The following is a 25,881-nucleotide window of genomic DNA, read 5'->3' as shown; positions in this document are numbered from 1 at the left end:
TATTATCTCATTTATTCCTCGCAACAACACCGTGAGGCAGGAATCGTAATGATGATGATTATACTGATTTTGCAGGTGAGGAAATTGGGGCTTGGGAGGTTAAATGACTAGGGCAAAATCACCCCTGCTAGTCAGCCACGGGGCGCGTCACAACCGGCCCCTGCGCACACTCCTCTGAGAGTCCTGGACGACTCTGCATCCTCACCGCCCCAGGAGCCCCCCAAGAGCCCCTGCTGACCCTCAAGGAAAGAGGCCCGATCCTACCTGCTCCTCCATCCAAGCACCTCTGCCCTCCAGCTCCATTATAGATAAAGCCTGCATGTTCACGGTGATGGAGGGACTCTGGGGGCCCCCACATGAGCCTAAATGTGATGGGGGTGCTGAGGCGAGGTAAAGTGGGAAGACCACTGGGCTGGAAGTCTGAGAGACATGGACGCCAGCCCTGGGCCTGCTGGTGCGTGACCTTGGGCAAGTCAGCGGTGCTTTTCCCATTTGTACAACAGAGAACTTAAGATGGATAACCCCCTCATCGAGTGGACACTCTCAGATGCCCAGGAAGGGGCTGACGGTCCTAACCAGTCTTAACTGGCTGGAGCATGCACTGGACACAGCTGACTCCAAGTTCCTGAAAAACAACTTGGGCAAACATCTTACGGTTTAGTCTGAGTAAGATCTGGAGGATGTGCAAGTCTTTTGTAGCAACAACTAAGGCGACCTTAACAGTGAGGGTAGGTAACGGGTGCAATGCACCTAACTGATAATCACCCTTGTTTCGGCAGTGGGCAAATCTGGGATGGATTCCCAAATGTGATGTCTCTGCGGTGAGACTTGGTTCAGGCTGTTTCGCCTCTGTCTGCTTCAGCGTCCTCTATGTAGAGTGTGGTCATGGCTGCTCACTCCCTGGGACCTTGGGAGGATTCAGTTGGATGATGGATGTGGAAATGTCTTCTTTTACTTGTGGTAAAATATATATGACATGAAACTTAAAAAAAAAAAGATGGATGACCCTTTAGGGCTCTCAAAACTCCTCAGTTCAGAGGTTCTGTGTTCCTTCAGTGGACCCACCCCAGCTGCAAGGACTTGGGGTAGGGACAGGAGTGCTGCCTGCAGTGCAGGATTTTAGCCTCCAGGGGGCCCCCTTCGCACAAGTCATTATCACCACGAGCAGTTTGTGATGGGTGCTGGTAGGGGAGAACCCCTGGGAGGCCACAGGGCCCTGACTCCACTTGAAACAGAAGTCTTAGATCAGTGAAGACGGTGGGCTCTACCGCACGAGGATCCCCCACCGCAGCAGGTGACCATGTCCAGGGAAGAACTCTGGGATTGGGTCTGGAGACCAAGGTCAGGCTCCTGCTCAGCCACTCATCGCCACCTCCCGCAAACCACATGGGCCTCCTTTTCCTCATCAAGGATCTGACCAAGTGATCCTCTCAGGTCATGCCAGCTCAGTCAGTGTAAGATTCGCAAAAGACTCCTGCTCGTCCCATAGGTCAGAAAGCAGGGGAGCAGTCTTAACTCTCGGAACGTCCAGCGTCTCCAATCCAGGGGGTGAGGGCGGTGGCATCCCCCCATCTCGGGAGTACCTGCAGAAGCTGAGGAGAGGAAGCAGATGGGACCTGGGTTGGAATCCTGTTTGTTGCTTGAAGGGCTGCAGAGGTAGGGCAGTCCCTGCCTCACCCTGGGGTCTTTGAGGGGAGCAGTTGGAGTGGCCAGGACGTGCTGAGACTGCTCGCCCGGTGTGGTTTATGAAAGCCAGCTCAGCTCTCATGCTTTCCCTGAGGTGTGAATGCATGGGTGCGTGGAGACCTGCATGCCTGTGTGCGTGCGCGCAAGTGCAGAGGTGTATCTCAGCGGCGGGCCAGCCTCTCGTGGAATTAGACTGTGTGGTCCCTGGTTGAGGTCTGGCCAGCTGGGGACGGAGAGCAGGTACAGTGGGAGCCGGACCCCCGGCAGGGCCCTCTGACAACTGCTTTCCTTGTCTTTCAGCCCATGAGGCCCCCAGTTCCCAGTGAGTGCCGCCCTGAAGGATGTCCCAGCTCTCCTCCACCCTGAAGCGCTACACAGAATCGGCCCGCTACACAGATGCCCCTTATGCCAAATCAGGCTATGGCACCTACACTCCCTCCTCCTACGGGGCCAACCTGGCTGCCTCCTTCCTGGAGAAGGAGAAGCTTGGTTTCAAGCCCGGCCCCCCCACCAGCTTCCTCACCCGTCCCCATACGTATGGCTCCCCCTCCATCCTGGACTATGACCGAGGCCGCCCCCTGCTGAGACCCGACGTCATCGGGGGTGCTAAGCGTGCGGAGAGCCAGACTCGGGGCACCGAGCGGCCTTCAGGGAGTGGACTCAGCGGGGGCAGTGGATTCCCTTATGGAGTGACCACCAGCTCCCTCAGCTACCTGCCCATCAATGCCCGCGACCAGGGGGTAACCCTGACCCAGAAGAAGTCGAACAGTCAATCAGACCTGGCCCGGGATTTCTCCAGCCTCCGGACCTCAGATAGCTACCGGCTAGACCTGGGCCGCGGCCCCATGCTGGCCCGCACGCGCAAGGAGCTGTGTGCCCTGCAGGGGCTCTACCAGGCAGCCAGCCGCTCGGAGTACCTGGCCGACTACCTGGAAAGCTATGGTCGCAAGGGCAGCGCACCGCAGGTGCCCACCCAGGCCCCTCACTCACGGGTCCCTGAAGTCCTCAGCCCCACCTACCGACCGAGTGGCCGTTACACGCTGTGGGAGAAGGGCAAGGGCCAGGCCCCTGTGTCCAGCTGCTCCAGCTCCCCAGGGCGAAACACCATGGTGAGTTTGCCCGAGGGACCCGGTGATGGGCTGGGGAGGCAGCCACTGATGAGAACAGGACTCCCAACTTGACCCATGATCGAAGGCAGAGGTTTTTCTTCCCAGGCCTCACAGTGGCTGCTCCTGCAGCCCAGGTGGGGATGAGCCAGGGAAGTAACCTCAGCACGTCCGGTGCCCTCATGGTTTGATGCCTTGCCCAGGGACTTTCCCACTCTCCCCAGGAAACCCACTTCATGACCTGTGCACTCAACGATGGCCCAGCAGTCATCTTGGAAATGCTCAGCTACCCTCATGTACACTGGGATTCTTATCCTCTACTTTCCCACCCAACATGCCAGGGTCCCCCTGCAGGCCCTGCCCCATCCTGGACTGACTGCTGAGGCCCCCAGACCACCAGTGTGCCCCGTGGTAAGAGAGGCCCCCTGGCCCTGATTGCGTCTCTCCTCCTGCTCAGGCTTTTACCTCCCAGTCCAGAGACGTGGCTTAACATTGGGACATAAGACATCAGGAGAAGAGGGTCTCTCCTCTGATGGACCCTGCCTGGCTCAGGACAGGGTGTCTGGACAGGAGTTGTTCTCATGTGTCTTTGGAGAAAATGATGCAGAACTTTTTGTCTAGGGCTTTAGAAGATCCAATCCCTCTCTACTCCAATAGTGCCTGGGCTCGAATAAGGGAAGAGGCTCTGCTGGAGACAGAGTAAGGGCTGGCATGGCCCCACCCACATCTAATCCCTGAACACACCTCTCTTGGGGCACTGACTACAATTCTGCCTTTTCTGTAGTCATTAGTTTACCCATTAGATGGTGAGCTCACAGGATGAGAAAGAAATCAGATCTCTAGATCCCTCACCATGTGCCTAGCTCGGTGTAGAACTCAGCTGACGTGCTTATCATGTGGGTGGATGGATGGATGGATGGATGGATGGATGGATGGATTGGTGAGTGGGTGGGTGGATGGACGGGTGGGTGGGTGGATGGATGGATGGTTGGGTGGATGAGTAGGTGGGTAGATGGACAGGCAAGCATATGGGCAGGAGAACTGGGTGTTATGTTGCCTTCATTACTCTATGTACCCTTCTCCTACTCTTAGGACACGTGTCTTTTGGCAACAATAGCTATGCCATAGCAAGAAATGCTGCTTAAGGGGCTTGTCCAGAAAAATGGAGCAGGGGTGCAAGATAGGGGTGGAGCTTTGAGGCACGGATCTTGAAGCTTGTCATAACTAAAGGTCTTGAGAGGACAACTTTGATACCATTACTTAGAGAGTCTTGGCCTTGCTGGGCCGTATGTGAGGTGCCATGGGAGATGCAAAGGCTGGTGCCTCCCAGAGCATTCAGGCCCTGAAAGGGCAGGGCTGGCTATGTTGGAGGGACGAGGAGTGGCACACGACAGAGCTGGCCCGGGAGAGAAAGACATGCTCTCAGGGCACGTGCGCTTGGGGTGGAGCGTGATTCACTTGAACAGGTCTGGTGTTGCGCATCTCAGGGACAATCAGAAAGCAGCTCTCAGTGGAGGGGCTTGGGTGCTAGAGGCCTCTGAGGGGCGCCCTCCCTTTGCTCAAAAGAGAAGGCTCTTTTTTTTTTTCTTTTTTTTGGTTGGGGGTGCTGCGTTGGGTCTTTGTTGCTGCGCGCAGGCTTTCTCTAGTTACGGTGAGCAGGGGCTGCTCTTCGTTGTGGTGCGCAGGCTTCTCATTGTCGTGGCTTCTCTTGTTGTGGAGCACGGGCTCTAGGCATGCAGGCTTCAGTAGTTGTGGTGCGTGGGCTCAGTAGTTGTGGCTCACGGCTCTAGAGCTCAGGCTCAGTAGTTGTGGCACACAGGCTTAGTTGCTCCGCGGCATGTGGGATCTTCCCAGGCCCGGGCTCGAACCCGTGTCCCTTGCATTGGCAGGCGGGTTCTTAACCACTGCGCCACCAGGGAAGCCCGAGAAGGGCTCTTTACGGGGCTCAGTGTTCCTCAAAGTGGGGTCTGCAGACTGCCTACCTCAGAATCACCTGCACAGCTTAACAATTCAGGGGTCTGGGCCCCACCCAGACCCCCCCGAATCAAATTCTCTAGGGACAGTGCCTGGAAATCTGCCCTTTTCACCAGACTGTCAGGTAATCTTCAAGCACACTGAGGTCCGAAAACCTCCCCTCCACAGACTAAACTGCAGAGCCACTCTCAGGCCCAATCCCAGGAGAGCAGGGCTTCCTCCTTCCCACTCAGGCGTATTCCAAACCTCCCTGGAGCCTGCTGCCCTCCAACCCTTCCACAGGGGACACCCCGGCCCCACCTCCACCCCCAGGGCCAGGGTGAGGGGAATTCTGAGAGAGGACCTCAGAGGAGTCGCAGATTGACCCAGAGCAAACTCAGCCACCCTAACATCCCTCCTCCCAGAAGCAACCCACAACACAGGGAAGTAGCCAGCAGCCCGACAACTGAGCTAGCGTTTCACTGTGAGCTCTCACGCCAGCAGATGCTATCAACTGGGAAAGGCCCCTCGTGGGCTCAGTGGTGTAAGACCTTGATTTAACCTCACCCTCACCCCTCTAACCTCACCCCTCTCTCTCCTCACCACCCTCACCCTCGCCTCTGGAGTTGACCACATCTTGCTGGCGTGAGAACATCCCTGTTCGTGGGGCCTGGACCACTTCTGCCTAGAACCAGGTCCAGTTTCTTTTCCGATCTCCATCTGGGGATCTTAACTGTCTCATTCATTCATTTACGGTGCTCGGCTTACTAGCAGCATAACCTCTGAGAAGTTCCTGAACTTCTGAACCTGTTTCCTCTGTAAAACGAGAGCAATCATAGTTCCCACTTCATAGATTGTCGTGAGGAATCAAAGGTTGCGTGTGAAAGGGCCTGGCATGGAGTAGGTGCTCCATACACGTCAGTCCTCCTTGCCCCCTTCCAGGTGCTCCGGGAGGCAGGAGAGGTGGGAGCCATGGCCCCTGCCCTCGGGCATATGCACAACTAACTTGGGGAGATAAGTTCCAAAAACAGTGGCAGTAGGAGGCCTCCCTAGGTGTTTTGCAGCGTCATAGGTGATGGGGAAGGGAGAGGTCATCGAGGCCGGGATGGGATGGGCTGCTCTGACCGCTGGAAGAACATTTTGCCCCTTTAACCTTGGTCACCTCTCACCTGGGCTGTTTCCTCACCCATGAAAGGGAATGGTCCTGCCTGCCCCGCCCACCTCCCAGGGATGTCATGAGGTTCAAAGCAAATAATGGATGTGGAGGAATCTGAAACCAGTAACATGCAATGGGAGAGTCGGTTTAAACTTAAGGGGGGAAAGGAGATGATGGAAAAGAAGGGGCATTTGGCAGCTGACTAGAGTGGGAAAGGGGACCACCGTTGGGAGGAACAAAGGTGAGAAGGAAGTGCTTCCTGGGGCGGAGCCAGCAGGATCTGACTCCTCTGGGGCAGGGCTCTCAGGGTAGCTGACCTGAGCTACAGTTGAAGTACAGTAAAGGGAGGTCACAAGCAGGGCCGCCCACCGGGGACTAGAACAGGTCTAACCAGACTCAGTCCCCTTGTTAATAGTAACAGCCCACATGAACTTGGACGGTCACAGACTCAGCTGAGCACGGGTGAAGAACTGGTGTAGGGGGACAAGAATTCTGAATACCCCCCCACCCCACCCCCAGCTTAAGTACCAACAAAATGCCACTCCACGGAGGGTGCAGCTCAGCCTAGGACAGTGAGGGCTGCCCCAGGCTCCACCTTATGACAGACTGGAGAGGAGCGAGGTGTGTTGGTTCAAAACCGATTTAAAAAAAAACCTTTCACTACCTTCAGTGGGGACTCCAAGCCAGGAAGCCAGGCCAGGTGAGTTGGCCCTGCAGAGAGCCAGGGGCCCAAGCACCCAGCCTGGTCACGTCCCCACTGTGCCCCACCTCTCCTGTTCCCTCGGGCCTATGGAAGGACAAGCTGTTCCCACTGAGCCCTTCCAGGGCTGCGCTTTAACCCCTACAATCCATCCTAATCCTCCTCCGCTCCACCCCCTCCAGCTGCTCCCTCCCCGGCCCTGGCATTCTGCCTGCTGGCCTCAGCCCTGCCGGAGGCCGCCCTCTTCTTTCCCCAAGAAGAGCCGGGGTTGGCCTGGGGCCCTCCAGAGCACAAGTCACTGGGCCGGGCATCTGCTGCTCAGATGCAGGGCCTGACCCGGCCTCTTGCACACCCGTGCCCTCTGCTCTGGGACCTGTTGCTAGGAGCAAACGGCCTGGGCACCTGGGTCCTATTTGCCACTGGGGCTGCTGACTCATCTCACAAAGCCTCGGGTTCCAGCTGTTCAGTGACAGGGAGATTATATAAGCCGAGGTCATGTGATTTTTCTCTCGGGTGGGACTTTGGACTTGACTGCTGCTAAGCAGCAGGGGGAAGGGAGGAGTTTTACTCCAAAGAGAACAACTTGAGGACAGTAGGGGCTGCCCAAGGGCTCCTGGGTGAGAGGTGTGACCTTCCTCTCTGTCCCCTGCCTTCTCACTGTTTACTCAGCCACGCTGAACTGCATCCCTGCTGTCTTATTTGTCCAGCTTGGCAGCCTGAGACCCTGGGGCTTGTCCTCACCCACTCAGCCACCCAGACAGAGGAGGCTGAACTTCCTCAGGGCCTGAATCGGTGCTGACAGCATAGGAAGGTCACACAGAGGAGCCCTTAAGCCGGAGGGGTCCCACAGCCAGGACCAGTACTAGCTGCTGAGAAAGAAAGGGCAGTCGGTTTGTAGTCTGTGGTTAGAATCAGCCAGACACTGATGTCTCCAGCCCTTGAAGACCGGCTATGGGCTATGACCTGGCCGGTGGCCTTGGTGCTGCCTTACCCAGGCTCGTTTTCTCAATCAGTGCCCCGCACTGTGCTCCCTGCCTCCCCCTCCACCCCGCCTCGGGGATGTCTCCATGAGTTAATGTGGCACAGGGGTGGGCTCAGCAAGGCAGAAGTTAATCCACGCCTGGCAAAATGTTCCCTGCCCCTGGGAGAGCCGCTCCACTGACCATCGGCTACAGAAATGAACAGCATGTTCAGGGCCCAGAGCTGCACACGTGGCCCCCTGCACCCTCTCACCTCAATGGGTACGTAAAAACTGGTGCCCCACACAGAGGTATAAACGAGAGAGGGAAGTGTGTGGGCCTCTGGAATCCAGCTGGTTCAGGCCAGACTGCCCAGGGGCTCAAAGGAGTACAGAGCTTTTGGCCTCCTGGAGTCTGAGTGATGCAGGGAGGCGGAGCTTCCTACAGACCTAGGTACCGCTGGCTGGCCCTCCCTCCCCAAGGGCACTCGTGGGCTGAAAGCCAAACCTCCTAGCAAGGACTCTGAGCCCCTACCAGTTCGGTCAATCAGGCCACCAGTCTGTCCCGTTTGCGGTGGTAACAGCAGGTGCGCCCAGGAGCAGGGCCTAAGCAGTGTTTCCAAATCCAGGACCAAGCTGTCCACTAAGATCTGAGGGAACAAGGTATTGGCTGTCTTGCCTTCGTAGAGCTAACCCTGACTTTAATTTATCTAAATACTCCATCCGTGCCAGGAAGGATCTGAGGTGAGAAAATACCTACGGGGGAGGCAGGCCAAGCACAGGGTCTGAGAAAGGGCCCTCTCAGGCTCCAGGAATGAGCCCTGCAGAGATCAGCTCAGTGTGTCTGAGGCAGAAAGTCATGGAGCCAGAGCCAGATGCAGATCCCAGAAGACTATATGCTTTACTCACCCCACTTCACGCAATGGCACTGAGGGGAAAGGGATTCACCAGGGCTTGGCTAGTTGAGAAAGGACCACGGTTCTTCCTCGGTTGTGTCCTGCAGCCGTCAGACCTGCCTGACAAGATTGGACCCTGTGTGAATTCTTTCCACCCCGGCTTCTCAAAGGGCTCCCATGCAGGAGCTTTCCCCAGCTGGGCCTCCCCTCTCCCAGCAATGCCCCGAACCTCCCGCATCCCAGGAAAGATGGAGAGAGCTGGCAGAATGTCATGATGTCCCGGGGTGGCTGGCCTACATCATGGGGCGACAGGCCAAATGCTCCAGGGGGTGAGCACCTGATAGGCAGCGCTTCCTGCAGCTCACTTACTCAACATGCAAACCCAGACTCGCCCCACCCTCTGAGGCTCAATGGGACTTCCAGGATGGCCAGCAGAGCCTGCTCTGGCCCCCTTTCATGATGAGCTCAACACCTTTATTAAGCAGCCACTAAGAGAACCCACAACCCTGCCCTTCAGTAGGTATCAGTGTGATGGTACAATCAACACACAAGCTCAGACCACTTACAGAAGCCTTAGAGACACTTACAACGCAAAGATAAACATATTAAGACAAATTCATACCGTGGAAACTGAATGCTAGTAGACTGAGGGTATACAGGGATGGTGTTTCGAGCTGGGTGGAGTTCATTAGAGAAAGCTTTGTGGAAAACATGAGTTTTGAGCAGAATTTACAGGTTGGCAACTGGCAGAGAACAGGAAGGGCATTCCAGAATCTCCTGGTAATTGTTACTAGCATGGGTTTTGCTGTAGGACGGGTCTGGGTTCAAAGCCCCACACTGCCATTTACCAGCTATGTGGTCCTGGAAAGTCATTTGACCCCTCAGGGCTTAAGTTCCTTCATCTAGAAAATAGAGGTAATAGTTGCTACGTCACTGTGTTATTATGCAAGTTAGCTGGGCTAATATATATAAAGCACTTAGCAGTGCCTGGCATTTAGTAAGTACTTCATCGGTGGCAGTTTTGTTTTTTAAGCGAGAGAAGGCAAGTGCTAAAGCAGGTTGGTTGGCAGCGGGGATCAGAGAAGAGTGAGGGTGGTGACAGTGGTGTCGTCCGACCTATGGATGACAGTCTCACAGACAGGGCTACCTGAGGTTTCCAGCATGGATAGAAGAGTCGGTGTTTCAGGGCACGGGAGTGATGTGATGAAATGCAAGCCTTGCTGCAGACAGTGTGGGACTGGCTCAAAAGGGTGTGGTTAGGAAGAAGGAAGCATGGAGGAAAAGGCTGTTGCATTTTGTCCAGGGTCCAGGTTTGGTCACCCGGCAAGGACAGTGACTGTTGAGATCACCCCTCCTAACATCAAGCCTCACTTATCACCCAGGAGAACGCCCTGCAGCTCCTGCCACCTGCGCACTCCTCCCACCACCGCTGCTGGAACACACAGGGGCAACCGTCTGTGCTCCCCCCTCAGTAGCACAAAATTGCTGTTCTGTGGGAGGCCTGGGGTACAAGCCATGCATGCGTCCTGGACACACTCCCCATGTGGCTGTGGTCGTGTGTGCCGTGTGCGTGTACATGTGGGGATGACAGGCCAAGGGAAACAGAAGGAGGCCACCGATGAGTAACAGCACACATTGCTGCCTCCCAGAGTATTTTAAATGCTAAAAATACTGGCTAAAAATAGCCATCAAGCTCCAAACAAGATACTTTCTCCAGGCAGACTCTGTGTGGGTCCCTGATAGGTGAGGGAGGTGGAGCAGCAGAAATCTTCAAGCATTGCTGCCCTTAGGGTCAGAGGAGTACACTCACCCCACACCAGCTGAGCACCTATTTCTCCACCGTGGTGGTACTTTCTCCCCATATCCCAGAAACAAATCAAAATTTGAGATTCTAGGAGAGATGGAGTTGGGTAACTGGGTAGAAGAGGCCAGAAAAGCTTCCTTCCTGGGGCCAAAAGGTACGGTGACGTATTGTACCATATAAAAATATGGGCATTGGGCTTCCCTGGTGGCGCAGTGGTTGCGAGTCCGCCTGCCGATGCAGGGGACATGGGTTTGTGCCCCGGTCTGGGAAGATCCCACATGCCGCGGAGTGGCTGGGCCCGTGAGCCATGGCCGCTGAGCCTGTGCGTCCGGAGCCTGTGCTCCGCAACGGGAGAGGCCACAACAGTGAGAGGCCCGCGTACCGCAAAAAAAAAAAAAAAAAAAAAAATATGGGCATTGCCTCTCTTGACAGTGGGCCAAACTAGGGCTGGAGGGAGGAGGGGTGCTCAATGCCGAAGCCGTGGAAATCTACCTTCCTAGCCTGGGCCCTGTGACCCTCACGGTCTGCGTGGATGTTGGGCTCCAAGAAAGCCCTGAATGCTGAATCCCCCCTGAATGCTGTGCAAAAGTTTGTGCGTGGGTGCATTTTTCCCTGAAAAAAATGAGTACAGAGCTTTCATCGGGTTCTCAAAATGATCTGCAGCCCCCAAAAAGTTAGGAATCGTTTGCCGCCTTGGGGGAAGCTCACCCGGCTGACACTCGTCCTTGGAGACGTGTCCTCTGCGGGCCTCAAAGACAGTTTCTCGAGTCCCAACCCCGAGGTGGGTGCCGGACTCCGCGCTCCTGTCCTGCCGGCCCCCGGGGGCTGCCAGGTCCCTGCGGCCGGCGGGCTCGGTCGGCGGCGGGGGGGCTATGGGCAGCCAAGCGGTGGGCGGACCCGCGGGAAGCGCGGGGTCTGGCGGGGGCTCAGCCTCGCTCGGGTCCGCGTGCTGGCGCCCGGGGGCGGGGCCCAGCGGGGGCGGAGCTGGAGCCCTGGTCCCGCCCCAGCGCTGACGTCGCGCGGCCAGCGGCGCGGGCGGGGCCGCCAGTCTGCTAGAGAGAGAGAGAGAGCCGGTGCAGGGGCTGTTGGCGGCGTGCGCCGCGGAGGTTGAGGCGGAGGAGCGCGCGGTCTGCCTGCCGTAGCGGTTGCCGCCGGGCGCCGCGGACGGTATCCTGTGGCGGCCTCGCCGGCCTGGGCGTCCGGGCCGTGGGATCGCTCGGTACTACCCCGCGCCCCCTTGGCCAACGTTAGGCGAGGGGTCGAGCCCGCCACCCGCCCGTCAGCATGCGCACCTCGTACACCGTGACCCTGCCTGAGGAACCCCCCGCAGCCCCCTTTCCCGCCCTCGCCAAGGAGCTGCGGCCGCGCTCCCCTCTCTCCCCTTCCCTGCTGCTCTCCACCTTCGTGGGGCTCCTGCTCAACAAAGCCAAGGTACGCGGGGCCCTTTTCCGGGACCCCCAGCGCCGAGGGCTGGGGTTCCGCCTCCTCCCCGGGATGCTCTCCCTCCCGCCCCCTGCTGCCGCGCACCGGGCCCGGGCACGGAGTGTCCTCAGCCCCCACCCCTCCTTTCCCAGGGTCTCCCGGCAAGGAACGCCCCTCCCCGGGTGACCTCACGCTTACTCGCGGCCCCCTCCCCTTGTTGAGGTCCCAGCCCCTGAGTCCTCCGAACCCCCCTTCCCCTTCCCTCTCGTCGACCCCGGCACCAGGTGGCTCTTGGACTCTTAATTCCTGGCACCTATCAGGACAGGTGCAGGAAAGCGTAACCTTGACTAGTTCTCGGTGTGTGAGGGAACGGGCAGCTCGCTGGACTCCGCGGCCGTGACTCCTCGGCCGTGACTCCTCCAAGGCCAGACCCAGCAAGAAAGGCTGGTGGGAAAGGGGCCGCCTCCCCGACACTCAGTCCCAAAAGGCCCTTTCCCAGAGGGTCGGTAACAGGGGTCCTTTGACCCCGTGAAGGGCAGGGGAGTTGCAGACTGGGAAAGAGGTCAACGTCCCTTCCCTGCCCAGCCCTCCCCTGTTCAGCTAAGTGGGCACTGGATCCCTCAAATGACGTAGCCGCCCCAGAGTGATGCTGGGGCTAAAGGCTGGGCACTGCCCCCTTGGGGAAGAGAGAAGGGGCTAGAGCTTGACAGGTCTTATGTAACAGCACCAGCTCCCGTGTTGGCAGTGTGTGCACTGCCCCGTGCCAGGGCCACACCAGGCTCCTTGGCTGCAGCCAGGACTCATGGCTGACCCTCATGGCACAGGTGAAGTAAGCTGGAAAGCCCTTTCCTGGGGTTTCGAGTGTGAGGACACAAACCTCCATCAGCCTTTCTTCTATGGCCCGTGTCCCCAGATGTTCCCCCCGCGTTAACATAGAACAGGCTCTTATGAGCCCCCTGCTCCTTCCCTGGGAGGTGAATGCTGTCTCTTTACTGGCGATGGAGGTGGCATCTACCTTCGCGAACAGTGGTTGCTACTGAGTCAGATTAGGCTTGCTGATGGCTAATTTTAAGGAAGTTCTTGACCCGAACGTTCTCCGCTCTTTGCACTTGAGTTCCAGCATCCCAACTGGAGTCATTTCCTTGTCTCCTGGTGAGAGGCTGGCTGTTCAGGGTCTCTCCCAACTTCTCCAGTTTTGGCCTCTCCCTGTCGGCCCTGAGGTAGAATTGTTTTTCCTGTAAGAAAGGTCACTCCTGGGACATTTTGTTTCTCTCTGGAATGGAAACTGCTGACTTTCCCTGCAGCTCCTGATTTCCTATTCATGGCAGAAGACTATCTGGCTGGGCAAAGAACAGCCCTGCTCTCCCCTGCACTCCCACCCCCTGACTTCTGTTACCCAGCCGCCTTCTACACAGAGTGCTTAGAAATTGGCAAGCAGTTCTGAGCTCAGGAAATTTTAGACAAAGGCACAACCCAGAACTAAGAGGGTCCCAGCGATGCCTTGAAGGAGCCTCCCACATCTCTCCACCCGCCAGGTCGTAAGCAGGGGTAGGTCCTCAAGCATAGTAACCGTAGATCGTGACCTGTTCTTCTTGACCTTCCCTCTGTTGGGTCACAGTTAACAGTGTCAACACCACAGGAGTGCTTCATTAGAGAGACGCCTCCAGTCTCGCACTCCCCCCCCACTCAGTGCTGCATGACTACTGCCGCAGCCAAGGGCCCACTTTGGTGGACAGTGACAATCCCCAGCGGTAGAATGCTTTGCTTCTGTGGCCTGTTTAGACAGATGTTGTCTGAGGCACAGGGGGTAAGAACTAATAAAGCACTGCCGGAAATAGGTGTAAGAGTGGGTGTTCTGGGAAGAAAGAGCAGGTACTCGGTCGTGGGCAGGCTTTCACGTTTAGTTCCGAGTGGGCAACACGGAACATGTCTACTTCAAAATGCTGATGAGGTCTTTGTCCAGGGAATTATCTCTGTTGTGGCCCTCTGACTGGAGCATCAGGGTTTATTGAGATTGTCATGAAGGTAAGATTTAAATACTGTGTTTGGGGCCATACACTGCTGTTCTTCAGCGGGTGCTTATACCCCACCTGCTGCCAATAGGCTTTTCTTTCTAGCTGCAGGGGGACAGCAGGTCTCTCTGCTGGTTTAGGTATTTCCTTCCCTACCTATTAGTGTTAGACCTAAGAATCGGCAAGGAGGGATCCTCCCACTTGTGGGATCAGCGGGGCAATACCTGAGAGAGGCCCTCCTTCAGCCTACCTCTCCCCAGCCCACCCCCTTCTGCTGACAACCTCACGGGCTTTGAGCTGCTGACGGCACACGGCATGAGTAATTTTAGCTGAGTTATTTCAGGCTCCTGTTCTGATCAGGCTTGAGCTGGCCCCACGCATGCCCCAGCCAGTGTTGCTCCAGAGTTGCCTGCTCCCAGGTCCCCTCCCTGAGAGAGAGGGTGGAAGGTTCATCTGTAGGCCGATTCTTTAACCCTTTGAGCCTGAAGGTTTTCTGACTCCTTGGAGGTTGGGCCAGGATCAGCCAAGAGACCTGGACAAACAATGCTCAGAGTCCTCAGCGGAGCACCTGTTCTCTCTCCCACCCCCTCACCAGCCTCCACAATAGGGACCAGAGCAAGAGTAGCGCCTTCAGCCAGGTGCTCTGCTTGGCCGCAACCTGCCATCAGAAGGATTCCCAGCCAGTGGCCGGTCAGGGTGTTGAAACCTGAACCAGGCGAGGAGGATTCTCCCAGGCTTTAATCAGCCCTCAGGAGCTGAGCTCAGCTGGAAGGAATTCCACCTGTCTCTGGCGATTCAGAAGGGCAGGCCAACTAGAGTTTTTCCCCAGCTGAAGATCTAAACTCAGTTGAGATGTTTTGTCATTGAACTCTTCAAGACCTCCTTGAAGTGCTCATTATGACAGCTGCTTTAGATATCAGACATCTCAGGATACTAGTGTAGGTCATTTGAGAGAGTGCCTGGATTTGGGACCTGAAATTTCTTGAAGCCAGGTATATGAACTCCTCATCTCTGGCTCTAATCTCCCGTCTCCAATATGGCAGAGAATGAAAAGTAACATAAAGATGGGGGAAAACACGTAGTCGATAAAAGAAAGCAAAGCCTTGAAGAATATTTGTGTTGTGTGTTGAAAATGACAGGCATTCCACACCCCTCTTTGCTACAACGTACGTAGACTGAAGTTGAAGAGAGAATAATGTGTGTGGCTTGATGCCAGTGGCTACAACTGGCAGAAAGTCGCAGAGAGAACCTAACATAGGCCGGGCCTCTTCCTTCAGCCTGAGTATGCCGCGTGTTCTTTGCTTACAGAATTCTAAGAGCACCCAGGGTCTGGCTGGTCTTCGAAACCTTGGGAACACGGTGAGTTCTTCCTAGCCCACTTCGTTCCTGAGGCCACTCCCTACCATCCCAACTGGGACCGTCTAACCAGAGTCCCCTCCTGGCTCCAGCTGACTCCCTCCCTACCCGCTAGGCCAGCTGGTACCTGCCCTTCCTGGCTGGTGTTTTACAAAGTTGCCGAGCTCCTCCCCAGCCCCGCCCCCAGCAGGAAGCCCTGCTAAAGAGGAGTCGCCCTTTGAACAGGCAGCTTAGCTACTTTCCTGGATCCTTCTCCTCGAGGACAGCCATCACTTCCCACCCACTTCTGTCCGGCTCCCCCACTCCCTTTTGTATTTACCACTCCTCTGTGGTAAATAACCAGTTACATCACCGGTGCCAGCAGTGGGAACGTGCCTCACTTCACCGCTATACTGACAAAAAGAGGCACTTGAGGCCGTGGGAGGATTCATTGCTGGGCCAGATGGACCAGAGGGCTCTAGGTGGGAAGTGACTAGACATGCCAGCCAGGGTCTGTGTCCCGCGGCTGACGTGCAGGTGGTCTCTCGCAGTGCTTCATGAACTCCATCCTGCAGTGCCTGAGCAACACCCGGGAGCTGAGGGATTACTGCCTCCAGAGGCTCTACGTGCGGGACCTCGGCCACAGCAGCCGTGCACACACAGCCCTCGTGGAAGGTGAGGGGCGCAGCCCTGCTCCCCCTCAGCACGCCTTTCCCACTCTGCTGTCGCTGCACTAGCAGTTGTGTGTCATGTGTTCCTGTCCTATTTCTCTTTCTTTGGCTTCTTTTAGTTGGGACTCTAGTTTAAGAATTTCTTAGAGAAAATGGCCTAGCTGTCCTCCGCGCCCCTCTCTGCCCTCTCCTTCCAATAGAGTTTGCAAAACTAATCCAGACCATATGGACCTCATCCCCCAATGACGTGGTGAGCCCCTCTGAGTTCAAGACCCAGATCCAGAGATACGCACCGCGCTTCGTCGGCTACAAGTAAGGGCCTTGGGGACGTGACCCCCCCGGGGTGGGTGGCGGCAGCAGCAGGTTCTAGGGGCCAGAGGTGTCGCTCACGCCCTCTTCTTCGGGTTCAGTCAGCAGGACGCTCAGGAGTTTCTTCGCTTCCTCCTGGACGGGCTCCACAATGAGGTGAACCGGGTCACAGCGAGGCCCAGGTCCAACACTGAGAACCTCGACCATCTTCCGTAAGTAGGAGGAGAGTGCTGGGGGTGGAACTACACAAACTTCTTTGGGGGTAATGATTTGGGGAGAAGTTTGGATATTAAGGATTTAGATCGCTAGGCCTTTAAACTTATCATGGTTTGAGCTCTGACCCAATTGTCTTCCTCTCTCTCTGGGTCCTAGTGATGATGAGAAAGGGCGCCAGATGTGGAGGAAATATCTAGAACGGGAGGACAGTCGGATCGGGGGTAAGTGCGGGCCCAGGGGGAAATGCCTGCCTTCCCTGCTAAGCGCTTTGCCTGAGCAGAGCATGAGAAGCCCATTCTCCCGGGGACCCCTCCTGCTACCCAGTGCCCAGCACCCAAAGGTCTGAGGCAGGAGCGGTGAGAAAGGAGACACAGTGTTTAAGCATCGCATGTCCGTCTCTCCCCAGATCTCTTTGTCGGGCAGCTGAAGAGCTCCCTGACGTGTACTGATTGTGGTTACTGTTCTACCGTCTTTGATCCCTTCTGGGACCTGTCTCTGCCCATTGCTAAGGTACGCACCCCTGTCCCCCTGCTTCGGAAACTCCCGCTCTTACCCTTTCATGTCAGCGACCTCTGACCTTCATTTTTCTCTCTCCCAGCGAGGTTACCCTGAGGTGACATTAATGGACTGCATGAGGCTCTTCACCAAAGAGGACGTGCTTGACGGCGATGAAAAGCCAGTAAGTCACCCTCCGTGCCAGCGCGAGTGCATCTCCCCGAGCCCTCTCGGCCTAGGAGTTGCTGGATTCGCCTGTTGGCCTCTCTCGTGAGTCCTGCCCAGCTCTGTCTGTCCTGTCTTTCAGACGTGCTGTCGCTGCCGAGCCAGAAAGCGGTGTATAAAGAAGTTCTCCATCCAGAGGTTCCCAAAGATCTTGGTGCTCCGTATCCTTCAGCTCGTCAGGGCAGGGACTTGACATTAGACAGGGACTGATGACAGGGGCCCAGGCGAGGGCCAACAGAGTAGGAACCTCAGAGAGTCAGGCGGCTTTTCTTCTCCCGCGTGCCCTCCTGCTTCCTGAGAAGCGCAGTCGCCCTGTTCTCTGACTCTGTTCTCGCCACCCTGTCTGTCCTTGACTCACACCAATACCAGATCTGAAGCGGTTCTCAGAATCCAGGATACGAACCAGCAAGCTCACAACATTTGTGAATTTCCCACTAAGAGACCTGGACTTGAGAGAATTTGCCTCAGAAAACACCAGTAAGTATTTTTCTGCGCTGGAGGTGCAGAACCAAGGCACAAGTGTCTAAGATACAGCGGGGAGGCCGAGAGGTGGAGGGACGCTGCTAAGGAGTAAGATGTGGAAACTGGGAGTAGCGGCAGGAGGGGGGGCCCCGGGGGGAAAGGGATGCCTCGGGGGCTTGACGCCTTGTGCTTCCTCCTCAGACCACGCTGTTTACAACCTGTATGCTGTGTCCAATCACTCCGGAACCACCATGGGCGGCCATTACACAGCCTACTGCCGGAGCCCGGTGACAGGCGAATGGCACGCGTTCAATGACTCCAGGTGAGACAGGCCTCGGGCGCGGCTCCCGGCTGTCAGGCACCCGTACCTGACCCGGAAAAGGTCAGGGCCAAAAGGGGTGTAGCTGTACATTTGAAGACCCTCCAGAAGAGGGTGGCCTCGGGTGTCCAGTAGATCAGAGACGGGCCCTCACGCTCCCCCAGCTGCTCTGTGGCGTCATGGGGCCCCGTGGCCGCCAGGCTGACCTGTCCTCTCTCCACAGCGTCTCCCCCATGTCCTCCGGCCAAGTGCGCACCAGCGACGCCTACTTGCTCTTCTACGAGTTGGCCAGTCCGCCCTCCCGCATGTAGCAACGAGGAGCTACATCTCATCCTTCCCCGTGGTGGCCCTACACCCTACGTTTTTTTAAAAAGACAAAAAAAGGCGAAAAAAACCCACCTGACTAATAAGCGAAAAATAAAGGAAAGTGAAGCTGCCGAGCAGGAGTTGCTGCAGCCTGGCCGGGGTGTGGAGTGGGGAGCCTGCTGCCCGCGAGCCCCGCCTGGCAGGGAAGATCGGCAGGACACGGACTGAGCCAGTACGGTGTCCCTCGGCTTCTCACGTTTGCATTTGTAAGCTTGTGGTTTCTTCCTGTGTGTGATTAAACAACAGCCGTCTGTGGGGAGAAGATCCTCATCCACTGGCCCACTGGCCGAGGCTCCAGCCCCGGCCTCCCGGAAAGACAGCGCCCTCTGGAGCCTGCTGGGGAGGATCGCCGCCCGCCTTCACCGGTCCAGGAGCAAGAGAAACACCCATGAGCCCAGAGCCCTCGTAACGCTGCTAACTCCAGGGGGACAGATGAGGGGACGTCTTTGAAAAAAGCTGTTTTTGGTTTTTAAAAGCCCAGCTGTTTTTTTTTTAATTTACCGTAACTAAAGTTTTCAGACTGGAGATGCTCTCTTTCACACCTCTTCACAGCTGGGACGTTGTGCTGGTCATTTTTCTTTTTTTTTTTCCTTAATTCTTCAAAATACAGCTTTTCTCGTGCCAGCCCCCAGTGGTGCTAGGTGGGAGTTGGCCAGGCCCCAAGCACAGCCACAGTAGACCTGGGCTCTGACAGGTTTTTTGTTTGTTTTTTTAACGTTTTGGATGGAATCTAGTTGCCTCCAAGAATTGTGCCTTATAGCATTTGGGGACCAGGGGGTAACTGCCCCTCCCTGAAATACCCTCAGCCTCTTCCCTTTTCCCCAGTGCCATGTTCAGAGCCGCTGGGGAGCCTCAGGGTCGTGCGTGCCCGTAGCCCCTGGCTTGTTTTGCATTGCAGTGAGGTGAAGAGAGCAGGTAAAAGGAGATTTCTTCGGATAAAGTCCTTCCCGCCGCTTCCTCTAACCCAGCCCCGGGCTACTCCCCAGCTGTTGGAAGGATAGCAGGAGCCCCTTACCCTCGAGTTTCTCTCACCTTTAATTTATTCCTCCTTAACTTGCTTTTCCTCTCCAGCCTTCCTGCCCCACCCCACCCCCTTCTCAGAGCCTCCTGACATAGGCCCTCTGGACCGAGTTTCTCAGGGATGCCCATGCCGCCCCCAGCTCCAGCTCCTCTTGGCATCGGTCTACAGTCCAACCTGGGAGCTGGAGCCTGGGTGTTTGGGGACATCTTGCCTCAGTTGTATGGTTCTTTCCCATGGGCTTGATTCTGCCCTAAGTAGTTGGGCAAAACTCTGTGCTGTCCCCTAGAAAAAAGCTGTTCCGCACCAAGGCACGGAGGTCTGTGCGTGGAGCTCTGCACACCCACACAGCTGGGCCCACTTGTGCCCCTCGGAGCCCAGAACTTTCCAGTGTTCCCAGGAAGCATCAGAAAAAGACACCCTGAGTCTAACTGGCCTGACACCCTTCTCCAGGGAAGACCTGTGAACCTGAGCCAAAGGGCTGGTGTACACTTGTTTACTGTGTAAGCAAGAGTAGAAGAATGTGTGTTGTACAGTGGAACCTTGTACAGAATAAACAATAGCTTTGAGAAGTAAGTTGGTAAGTGATGGAATCTTGATTGGGGACAGCTCTGAACCCAGGAAGCGCTCCTAGCCTGTCAGTGGAGATATTTTACTGCTTCAATCAGACTGTAGATTCCAAGTTCTGGAAAAAGTTAACTACCCGCTTTTTAGCTTAAACTTCTCAATTCTGTAAAAAAAAAAACAAAACTGGACTAGTACACATTTTGAACACTGTATTCCTTATCTGGATTCACTGATGTATTAACATTTTGCCACATTTGTTTACGTATACTTTATTCTTTGGGACAAAACATTTAGGGGCAAGGTGTCCTGTCACCACTTCTAAATACCTCAGTGTGCGTCTCCCACATAACCACAACCCTGGCTTCACACCTAAGGAAATCAGCATGTCTGACGGACATCGCTTGAAATGGACTGTCTGCTTTTTAACTGCTAGTATGGGCACTCTGGTGGTTCTCTGTTGACACACTTGGGTGCCTGTACAGACCTGTGACGAGCTAAGACAGGTCTCTCCAGCAGAGACTGAATACAGCAACGTTTGCTCTTAGAGCAGAGTGGCTATGCCTGGGTGTGGAGTCATCAAGGCTTGGTCCTCAGTAAATTAAATGAAAGATCTCAACTTGCCCCACTAATACCTGGGAACAGCAGCCTTTACATTAAAGGTGTTGTTCTCTAAAATGGTGTTTTCAAGACATCACCAGATTTAACTCCTTGAAGGGAGGGCCTCGTTGGGGTCCCCAGGGACTTGGCTCCTTGGGTTTTCTCTCAGAATTGTTCAGATTTTCCATTTCTGCCACCAATCCCAGAACTTGGGAAACGTAAGTCACCACCAGTTGAGCTTAAAGTGTTTTATGGGGAATTTTCCTAACTGCCATCCGTGTTCCACACACTGAGAAGTCAAGGCCTATCTCTCCTTCCCTTGCTTGTCACTCTCCCTCCCAGCGGCACCTGCTGTCACACTCACCTCCTGGGCTGAGACTGGAGGCGGCAATTTTGGGAGGGGGGGGGGTGGCATTTCCCAGAAAGGATTGAAAATAACAGTGACTCAAGCCTGAGGTTTCTCCCCGGCCTGCCCTGGAAGGGGCCCGACGCAAGAAAAATAATTTCCCCCAAACCACAAGTGAACAGGATCACCTTCAAGATGGAAACATTAGGCTTAGAGCAAAACGGATGGCTGAGCCCCAAATCAATGTAAGGTGCTGTACCTCTCCTGTGACTAGTTTTTCACTGGAGGTAGAAGCCACCTGTGTGCTTTTGTTGTCTTCCACTGGGGAACAGACAGACGATAGCTAACACCGAGGGCGGGGGCCCAGCCCCCTCCACCCTTGCTCCCAGCCCTCCTTTCTCTACTTAACTTGTGGTGCTTTCTCATCCCCATGGCAACAGGTCCTAGTGCTGCACAGATCCCCAAACACAACCTGTCCCTGTGTTTCCTTACCCATCAGCTTTGCCTCCTAGCAACTGGGATTTCTTCCCCCATTCTTTGCTGGCATCCCAACAGGCCTCTCCCTAGGGGTGGAGCTCTCCCTGCACCTGTTCTTGTGTGACCTTGAGCAAGACCCTCCCTCCCTCTGGGCCTTAGCGTCTCATCTATGAATTAAGGAGATTGGACTAGAGGATCTCGAAGGTCTCAGCTCAAGTGTTATTCCAAGTCACTTTTTCCCTAAGTACAAGTCCTATGTTACAGGACTTGCACACCTCTGGTTCCCTGATTCCACTTTAGAGAGCTTATAGGTTTTAAAGTGATCAGTGCTCAGAAAATGCATACTACTTTCCGTAGGGGTCACCTTCTCCACGTTCTTATCTCGCCAGTGAGGACACGAGCTCTAAAGAAGCCTCGAGTCCACCAGCTCATCGGTGGCAGGGGCAGGACGGGACCCAGGGATCTTGATGCCCCACGCAGATCTCTTTCCATCTGAATACTCTTCCTTTTGGTCGAATAACTGACAGCATTTTGCAGGACATTCTGCAGCAAATTTCCCAACCCCGTGTCTATTAGCAACTGAGCCAAACAGCAATGTAACTAGCGAACTCCCTGATTCTACACATTCACACACCCAAGGGCAAAACCAGCACAATCTGTCGCATACCTGGGCCCACATATCTCTGAGGGTCCCGTCCTTCACTGTCCTAGGGGCACAAACAAGCACCTGTGCAGGAGGCAGGAGACAGCGGAGTCCAAGCATTCCTAGTCCAAGCAAATTACTTAATCTCTCTGAGCCTCAGTGTCCGCCTCTGTAATCTGAGCATAACAAGAGCTCCTCAGAGTTGTGAGTGTTCGGCACATAGTAGGTACTCAACGAATGTCTATTTCCCCCACCTCACCTCTATTTCCAGTACTGCACCATCAATGCTCCACTAAGATTCTCTTAGTTGGGTGACCCTCAGCAAATGCTGAGTTCCCCTGGCCTCTCAGGGTGCCTCTGCCTTTTCAGGAATGCAAAGTACAGCATCGCCCAAACCACACAGAGTTAGTAAGGCAGAGCCACTGGTTGGGCATTCCAAAGCCAAGGGCTGAGCTTTTCTGGTTTCCTGATACTCGGTGTGACCTGCCTCTTGGAGACGGCAGTGGGTTGGCTGGGATGGAGCTGCAGTCATCCGCTCTCCTAGAAACTAAATATCCAGGAACCAGAGGGTGAGAGTCAAGGGTAGGGGTGGCAATGAACAAGGAGAGGAGAAAGTATTTGACGGATCTGGGGAGGGTGTCAGGGAGTCAAGTCCTAATGCACATCTATAACGCTGGCCCTGGGACCAGCAAAAGGAAAGCGTTCAGATCAGAGCACAGGCCTGGACAAAGACAGGTAGGGTGGGTACAGTGTGCCAGGGACAAGGAAGATGCTGGTCCGGCTGGAGTGGAGGGTTGGAGCTGGAGGGCCAGCAGGAGGGAGAGCTAATGAGCCGGAGTCTAGAAGGTGATAGCTAACCTCAAGCTGGCCTTGCCCCTCCTGGTTATAAAGGGGCCACAAAGGGCTTCCCTGGTGGCACAATGGTTAAGAACCCGCCTGCCAATGCAGGGGACACAGGTTCGATCCCTGGCCCGGGAAGATCCCACATGCCGCAGAGCAACTAAGCCCGTGCGCCACAACTACCGAGCCTGCGCTCTAGAGCCCACGAGCCACAACTACTGAAGCCCGTGCACCTACAGCCTGTGCTCTACAACAAGAGAAGCCACCACAATGAGAAGCCCGCGCACTGCAATAAAGATCTAATGCAGCCAAACATAAATAAATAAAACAAATAAATTTTTAAAAAAGAAGGGGGGAGCCACAGATAGCCAGCCAGGCTGAGCTGCAGGGATTCAAGCTTGCAGGAACAAAAGCAAAAGCCCAGTGGAGCTTCCGGGGGTCTAGAAATCACTTGAGCAAGAAAAGAGGTAACTTCCCTTTGTTTGTTAGTTTTATCCGTAGCCGTCAGCAGGAAAGTCCATGCAAACGTCCCCACGGCGGCAAGAAAAGGGAGGGCTGGAGACACAGTGTCCCTGCAGGCAGTGGGGGAGATGGGGAGACACCCGGAGAAGGAAGAGGCAAGAAGGCCAAGGCCCCGGGGCCTGCAAAGGAAGAAGAGGAAGCCCAAGAGGCAGCCAAGAATGAAGCAAGCAACCTGGAGCTCAATGGCCACAGGCCTGAAACCTCCCAGGGCTTCACAGCCCAGGTGTCCTCTGCACACATAGCCTGCAGGAGACCTTGCCCACAGTACCTCTCGCCCCCACTATTCTACATGGTTTATAGAAAGAACATGGAAAATGTAAAAGAAAGGAAAGAAAAAAAAAAGGGAGGGCTTCCCTGGTGGCACAGTGGTTAAGAATCCGCCCGCCAATGCAGGAGACATGGGTTCGAGCCCTGGTCCGGGAAGATCCCACATGCCGCAGATCAACTAAGCCCCTGCACCACAACTACTCAGCTTGTGCTCTAGAGCCTGTGAGCCACAACTACTGAAGCCCACACACCTAGAGCCCATGCTCCACAGCAAGAGAAGCCACCACAATGAAAAGCCCACGCACCACAATGAAGAGTAGCCCCCACTCGTTACAACCAGAGAAAAGCCTGCATGCAACAAGAAAGACCCAACACAGCCAAAAATAAAATGAAAGAAAAAGAAAGAAAGAAAGAAAGAAAGAAAGACCAAAAGCTGAGAATCAGGAATCCAACAGACCCAGCTCTGAAACCCAACCTGGTAACTGGTGCCTCCGTTACATCTGGAAAATGGGAACAAACACAACTCCCTGACCTTGGCTCCCAGGGCTGTTATGAGGGTCAAATGAGCTGATGAGCTGAGGGGTGTCTGTTCTATTTCTCTCATTGTCCCTTTACTGGTGCCATTCTCCCACCCTGACCTGGCCCCTGGCCTGGCTGACCTTCTCCCCTAGGAACATGTCCATGAAGCAGCCAGTCGCAAGGGCGCCTATGCCAGCAGAGCCAGGGATGTTGTGGAGGATGGCCATGGGCAACGGCAAAGCCAGAGAGAAGCTTCCGGCCCTCCCAGCCTCCCCCTTGCCTCCTTTCCACCACCTTCCCACAAACGGGGGCTGTTCTAAGACCCGGGTCTGACCAAGCCACTCCCTGCTTAAAATGGGTTACAACCCAGCCTCCTTAGGCCCATAGTGCTAAGTACCCCCTCCTTTCTGGAATCCCTACCCAACCCCCAAGTTCTACCTATTAAAATCTTTTTCAACTCTCTAACTTTAGTCTAAATGCCCACCTCTTCCAAGAAGTCCCCCTGCCTGTTATAGCTATTAACATTTACCGTGTTAAAATCAGAATGGAAAGGAATTAAAATATTTTCCTATTAATTTTTTTTTATTATTATTCGGCCACACCATGTGGCATGTGGAATCTTAGCTCCCCGACCAGGGATTGAACCCACACCCCCTGCACTGGGAGCACAGAATCTTAACCACTGGACCGTCAGGGAAGTCCCTTTTCTTATTAATTTTTAAATAAATTTTAAAATAACAGCAAACCTTTTACATGCTAATATAAATAACATTAAAAAAAATTTTTTTTTTAGGCCGTGCCGCATGGCTTGGCTTGCGAGATCTTAGTTCCCCGACCAGGGATCGAGCCAGTGCTCTCTGCAGTGGAAGCGTGGAGTCTTAACCACTGGACCACCAGGGAAGTCCCTTTTTTTTTTAAAACTACATTTTCCAAAACAGAAAGAACTTGGTAAGAAGGATAACTTTGTTTTACATTTTTGCAAATCTCATTAACGCCTGGCTGGATTCTCACCTCCTTCACATCATGCAGCCTCTGGAAACCACGCTGTTCACTCAAGAGCAAGGAAAGAAAGGGAGAAGGACAAATAACACCTACGTGTTATTATTATTACAGAAATACTTTTGACCTCTCAAACCCTCTAAAAGCAGTTCACATCTTAGGACCAAGGAAAGGCTTGTCCCCTAGACAAAAGCAGCCCCGGGCCCTCTAGGGGGTGAAAGGAGAGGAGCTGGGTGTTGAGGGGGATCTCCTGAGTGTGAAGAGAGCTGCCTCGGGGGATCGCAGAATCTGTCTCCTTTGCTTCTTCTCTCCCCACTGAGTTCTTCACTTAGTTCCCCTCTGTCACCAGCCTGCCTTAGGCCGGTGTAGAGTGAAAGACGTGTGGGGCTTCCCTGGTGGCGCAGTGGTTAAGAATCCGCCTGCCGATGCAGGGCACATGTGTTCGAGCCCTGGTCCGGGAAGATCCCACATGCCGCGGAACAACTAAGCCCGTGCACCACAACTACTGAGCCTGCGCTCTAGAGCCCGTGAGTCACAACTCCTGAGCCCGTGAGCCACAACTACTGAAGCCTGCACGCCTAGAGCCCGTGCTCCGCAACAAGAGAAGCCACTGCAATAAGAAGCCCGCACACCACAATGAAGAGAAGCCCCCGCTCACTGCAACTAGAGAAAGCCCACGCGCAGCAACAAAGCCCCAACGCAACCAAAAATTAATTAATTAATTAATTAATTGGAAAAAAAAAAAAAAAAAGACGTGTGTCAGAGAAAACGTGTGCTTTGCATTTACCCGGCCCTGGGTTCAACTCTCTTCTCTGTATCTTGGGGAAGCTGATGTGACCTTGGGGAAGTTACTTAACCTCTTGGAGCCTCAGGCCATCATTTGTAAAATGGTCACGCTACCTCTCAGAGTGATTCAAGGAGAGAAACTGCACGTAGGACCTCTGACCCAGGGCCTAATACGTAACAGACATTCTACAAACAGTAGCCAGAAATAT

General features: G+C 54.8%; 1 protein-coding gene and 1 long non-coding RNA gene across 3 annotated transcripts; one reads left to right on the top strand and one right to left on the bottom strand.

Annotated features, from left to right (window-relative positions):
• Positions 1 to 58: 58 nt before the first annotated feature.
• Positions 59 to 11,153, bottom strand: LOC132493146 (uncharacterized). Its single transcript, XR_009532955.1, has 3 exons — positions 10,968 to 11,153; positions 8,469 to 8,571; positions 59 to 1,592 (listed from the first exon to the last, which is right to left on the bottom strand). It is a non-coding gene; the product is annotated as an uncharacterized LOC132493146 (long non-coding RNA).
• On the top strand, positions 2,004 to 18,907 carry USP2 (ubiquitin specific peptidase 2). Of its 2 annotated transcripts, none has more exons than XM_060103375.1 (12): positions 2,004 to 2,795; positions 15,002 to 15,052; positions 15,580 to 15,703; positions 15,900 to 16,011; positions 16,110 to 16,220; positions 16,381 to 16,445; positions 16,631 to 16,734; positions 16,823 to 16,903; positions 17,027 to 17,105; positions 17,314 to 17,421; positions 17,608 to 17,728; positions 17,949 to 18,907. In XM_060103375.1, the coding sequence occupies exons 1-12, from the start codon at positions 2,028 to 2,030 to the stop codon at positions 18,034 to 18,036; spliced, it is 1,812 nt and encodes a 603-aa protein (XP_059959358.1). In that variant the 5' UTR covers positions 2,004 to 2,027; the 3' UTR covers positions 18,037 to 18,907. The 2 variants fall into 2 exon arrangements, with proteins under 2 accessions (XP_059959358.1, XP_059959359.1); XM_060103376.1 differs by lacking the exon at positions 2,004 to 2,795 and adding an exon at positions 11,544 to 11,690.
• The last annotated feature ends 6,974 nt before the right edge of the window (positions 18,908 to 25,881 follow it).

The sequence above is a fragment of the Mesoplodon densirostris genome, chromosome 7 (assembly GCF_025265405.1).
Source record: "Mesoplodon densirostris isolate mMesDen1 chromosome 7, mMesDen1 primary haplotype, whole genome shotgun sequence".
Classification (NCBI taxonomy): domain Eukaryota; kingdom Metazoa; phylum Chordata; class Mammalia; order Artiodactyla; family Ziphiidae; genus Mesoplodon; species Mesoplodon densirostris.
Note: the sequence above shows the minus strand (reverse complement) of the source record. Positions and strands in the feature narration are given on the sequence as shown.